Here is a 4,373-nt window from a genome sequence, read left to right as displayed (position 1 = left end):
TCTCTCTCGCTGCCTCTCTCTCGCTGCCTCTCTCTCTCTCTCTCTCTGCTCTCTCTCTCTCTCTCTGCCTCTCTCTCTCTCTCTCTCTGCCTCTCTCTCTCTCTCTCTGCCTCTCTCTCTGCCTCTCTCTCTGCCTCTCTCTCTCTCTCTCTCTCGCTGCCTCTCTCTCTCTCTCTCTCGCTGCCTCTCTCTCTCTCTCGCTGCCTCTCTCTCTCTCTCTCTCGCTGCCTCTCTCTCTCTCTCTCGCTGCCTCTCTCTCTCTCTCTCTCGCTGCTCTCTCTCTCTCTCTCGCTGCCTCTCTCTCTCTCTCTCTCGCTGCCTCTCTCTCTCTCTGCCTCTCTCTCTCTCTCTCTCTCGCTGCCTCTCTCTCTCTCTCTCGCTGCCTCTCTCTCTCTCTCTCTCGCTGCCTCTCTCTCTCTCTCTCTGCCTCTCTCTCTCTCTCGCTGCCTCTCTCTCTCTCTCTCTCGGTGCCTCTCTCTCTCTCTCTCTCTCGCTGCCTCTCTCTCTCTCTCGCTGCCTCTCTCTCTCTCTCTCGCTGCCTCTCTCTCTCTCTCTCTGCCTCTCTCTCTCTCTCTCTCGCTGCCTCTCTCTCTCTCTCTCTCGCTGCCTCTCTCTCGCTGCCTCTCTCTCTCTCTCGCTGCCTCTCTCTCTCTCTCTCGCTGCCTCTCTCTCTCTCGCTGCCTCTCTCTCTCTCGCTGCCTCTCTCTCTCTCTCTCTCTCTCTCTCTCTCTCTCTCTCTCTGCCTCTCTCTCTCTCTCTCGCTGCCTCTCTCTCTCTCTCTCGCTGCCTCTCTCTCTCTCTCTCTCGCTGCCTCTCTCTCTCTCTCTCGCTGCCTCTCTCTCTCTCTCTCTCTCGCTGCCTCTCTCTCTCTCTCTCTCTCGCTGCCTCTCTCTCTCTCTCTCTCGCTGCCTCTCTCTCTCTCTCTCTCGCTGCCTCTCTCTCTCTCTCTCTCTCTCGCTGCCTCTCTCTCTCTCTCTCTCGCTGCCTCTCTCTCTCTCTCTCTGCCTCTCTCTCTCTCTCTCTCTCTCTCGCTGCCTCTCTCTCGCTGCCTCTCTCTCTCTCTCTGCCTCTCTCTCTCTCTCTCTCTGCCTCTCTCTCTCTCTCTCTCTGCCTCTCTCTCTCTCTCTCTGCCTCTCTCTCTCTGCCTCTCTCTCTCTCTCTCTCTGCCTCTCTCTCTCTCGCTGCCTCTCTCTCTCTCTCTCTCTCGCTGCCTCTCTCTCTCTCGCTGCCTCTCTCTCTCTCGCTGCCTCTCTCTCTCTCGCTGCCTCTCTCTCGCTGCCTCTCTCTCTCTCTCTCTCCTCTCTCTCTCTCTCGCTGCCTCTCTCTCTCTCTCGCTGCCTCTCTCTCTCTGCCTCTCTCTCTCTCTCTCGCTGCCTCTCTCTCTCTCTCTCTCGCTGCCTCTCTCTCTCTCTCTGCCTCTCTCTCTCTCGCTGCTCTCTCTCTCTCTCTCTCTGCCTCTCTCTCTCTCTCTCTCTGCCTCTCTCTCTCTCTCTGCTCTGCCTCTCTCTCTCTCTCGCTGCCTCTCTCTCTCTCGCTGCCTCTCTCTAGGCTTCTGGAAGAGTCAGGAGGAGCTGAAGAAACTACAGCGCACTGACCGAGTCTTCCTACCCCGGAATTTGTACAGAATGGGTGATGGGGGCACGGAGGGCGAGTACACACCCATTCTGCAGAGATGGGAACAGGCGCTGAAACGCTCTATGAACTGGTACGGCAATCCGTGAGGCTCGTAGGACAGTGAGACAGACGTAGGCTTACAGTTGGGTGGACGCACAGACGGGACCTCTGGTGCTGCTAACCAAAGCCCAATGACTGCCTCTATGATATCTGACCTCTCAATAGTATCTCATTCTCTCTGTCCATGGGTTGGACAGATGGGAAAATACTTTATTTTTAATTTTTAAATCGTATTATTCGAAGTAAACACTTATCTGACATGACTAGATCTGTAAAATGTAGTATAATCCAACTATGTTATATTAGTGACTATGTCAAGGAAGGAAGGATAGGACGAAGGAGGATGCATTTGAAAAATATTGGACCTGGGTTTTAGGACCGAGTGGACCTCTAATGCTGCTGAACCTTATGACCTTTTGACTTGAGGCCCTGGCCAGGCGCTCAAGATTATTTTGACCCCATACAACCTTACCTAACTCATTACAGCACACGAGGAAAATGTTTTTTGAATGTTTCACGACTGTGAACTAAACTGTCTCTCTCCTAGTAGTCTCTCCCTGTTCCAGTGTTTTCATTGTGTCTGATGGACCCCACCCAGGTGTCTAGTCTCTCCCTGTTCCAGTGTTTTCATTGTGTCTGATGGACACCACCCAGGTGTCTAGTCTCTCCCTGTTCCAGTGTTTTCATTGTGTCTGATGGACCCCACCCAGGTGTCTAGTCTCTCCCTGTTCCAGTGTTTTCATTGTGTCTGATGGACACCACCCAGGTGTCTAGTCTCTCCCTGTTCCAGTGTTTTCATTGTGTCTGATGGACACCATCCAGGTGTCTAGTCTCTCCCTGTTCCAGTGTTTTCATTGTGTCTGATGGACACCACCCAGGTGTCTAGTACTGGAATGGAGATGAGCTGCAAGAGGAAACTGAACCAAACCATGTGACCTCTGGTGGTTACTATCCACCCATGCTAGAACCAATGGATTCCCATTGAGACCAATACTCTGTGGATTCCCATTGAGACCAATACTCTGTGGATTCCCATTGAGACCATAAATACACGGTTTATGAGATACAAGATTGGCTCACCTTCTGTGGGCCTTCATATATATATTTTTTTATTCTTTTCTTTAAAAAACTATAAGCAAATTATATTGATTCTTATGGTCATAAATTGAATGAATGGTCCCTTCTCAGAAATCAGCAGTAACTGCTCTCTACGGTGTACTATCTCTATTGCCTGGTTGGTTACCCAGACTCCTTGCTCTGGCCAAACGCTTACGCCAGGCCTGCTGACGTTAGTTTCTTCTCCGAGTCTGGATCTGAGTACTTCTCTGACAAGTTCTAGAATGTAAACGCATTTGAACTGTGAACCCTGAATAAAAACCTACTTGGACCTTAAAGTGGCAGGTAGCCTAGTGGTTAGAGTTGGGCCAGTAACCCAAAGGTTGCTAGATCGAATCTATGATCTGACGAGGTAAAAATCTGTCGTTCTGCCCCTGAACAAGGCAGTTAACCCACTGTTCCTAGACCGTATTTGTAAATAAGAATTTGTTCTAGTAAAATAAATAAATAAAGCAATATGTGTCGTTCCTCTTTTCAGTTCGCTGCAGCTAGTGACTGGAACGAGCTGCAACAAACACTCAAACCAGTTTTTTCTCATTATCTTCATTCAAAGACTCAATCATGGACACTCTTACTGACAGTTGTGGCTGATTTGTGTGATGTATTGTTGTCTCTACCTTCTTGCTCTTTGTGCTGTTGTCTGTGCCCAATAATGTTTGTACCATGTTTTGTGTTGCTACCATGTTGTTGTTATGTTGTGTTGCTACCATGTTGTTGTCATGTTGTGTTGCTACCATGTTGTGTTGTCATGTGTTGCTGCCTTCTTATGTTGTTGTCTTAGGTCTCTCTTTATGTAGTGTTGTCTCTCTTGTCGTGATGTGTGTTTTGTCCTATATTTTTTTTTTAAATTAAAAATATATATTTTTAATCCCAGTCCGTCCCCAGCCGTTTTGCCTTTTGGTAGGCCGTCATTGTAAATAAGAATTTGTTCTTAACTGACTTGCCTAGTTGAATAAATCAATAAAATAAATAAACAGAGAGAAATGACATATTGGAAGTCATGTAAAGGCTCATACATACTTATAACAAGATATAAAGGCATGAAGAAAATTATTACACAATCTTTTAATCAGTCAGTGTTGGTAGACCGTGTCAGTGCCTCATTGCAGTGCCCCCCTTGCCCAGGAGAGGGAGCTTGTCACTGCTTTTCAACAGAGTTCAGGAACACCATGGACAATTCTACGCATATGATGCATATACTGTACGCAGGGTTGGCTCTCAAAAGGCTTCCTCTCCTTGTCTACCCTCCTCTGTCTCTGCACTAATACGAGGGTCGTGTACGGCGGTAGGCCACTGGGACACTTGTTTTCACTGATCCAGAACTTTTCCAGAGCAGCGTAATGAACGAAGGAAAGGTGACAAGGAGATTATAGGATTTGATAGAATTACATAATATAATACTTTTGAGAATCAACCCTCATGTGTCTGCATGCTTGAATCAGAAACTCTTATTTTTATGTATGCTTAATGTTCTTACAGACACTGATTATTGTGATTGTGGTTTACATGAATTGAAAGACTTTAACTGTTATTGGAGAGGAATATTGCACAGTGTTACTTTAGCCCCGTGTTATTATGAACTA

The 4,373-nt window shown here is 47.7% G+C and overlaps 1 protein-coding gene across 1 annotated transcript in view; it reads left to right on the top strand.

Moving 5' to 3' along the window:
- gk5 (glycerol kinase 5) overlaps window positions 1-2,536 on the top strand; it is a 33,819-nt gene extending 31,283 nt beyond the window's left edge. The window contains exon 16 of the mRNA XM_042307774.1: window positions 1,549-2,536. Within this exon, the coding sequence (XP_042163708.1) occupies window positions 1,549-1,721 (173 nt within the window). The 3' untranslated portion in view covers window positions 1,722-2,536. The remainder of the gene's footprint in view (window positions 1-1,548) is intronic.
- The last annotated feature ends 1,837 nt before the right edge of the window (window positions 2,537-4,373 follow it).

The sequence above is a fragment of the Oncorhynchus tshawytscha genome, linkage group LG28 (genome assembly GCF_018296145.1).
Source record: "Oncorhynchus tshawytscha isolate Ot180627B linkage group LG28, Otsh_v2.0, whole genome shotgun sequence".
Classification (NCBI taxonomy): domain Eukaryota; kingdom Metazoa; phylum Chordata; class Actinopteri; order Salmoniformes; family Salmonidae; genus Oncorhynchus; species Oncorhynchus tshawytscha.
The sequence above is the reverse complement of the archived record's forward strand: the minus strand, read 5'-3'. Positions and strand labels throughout refer to the sequence as shown.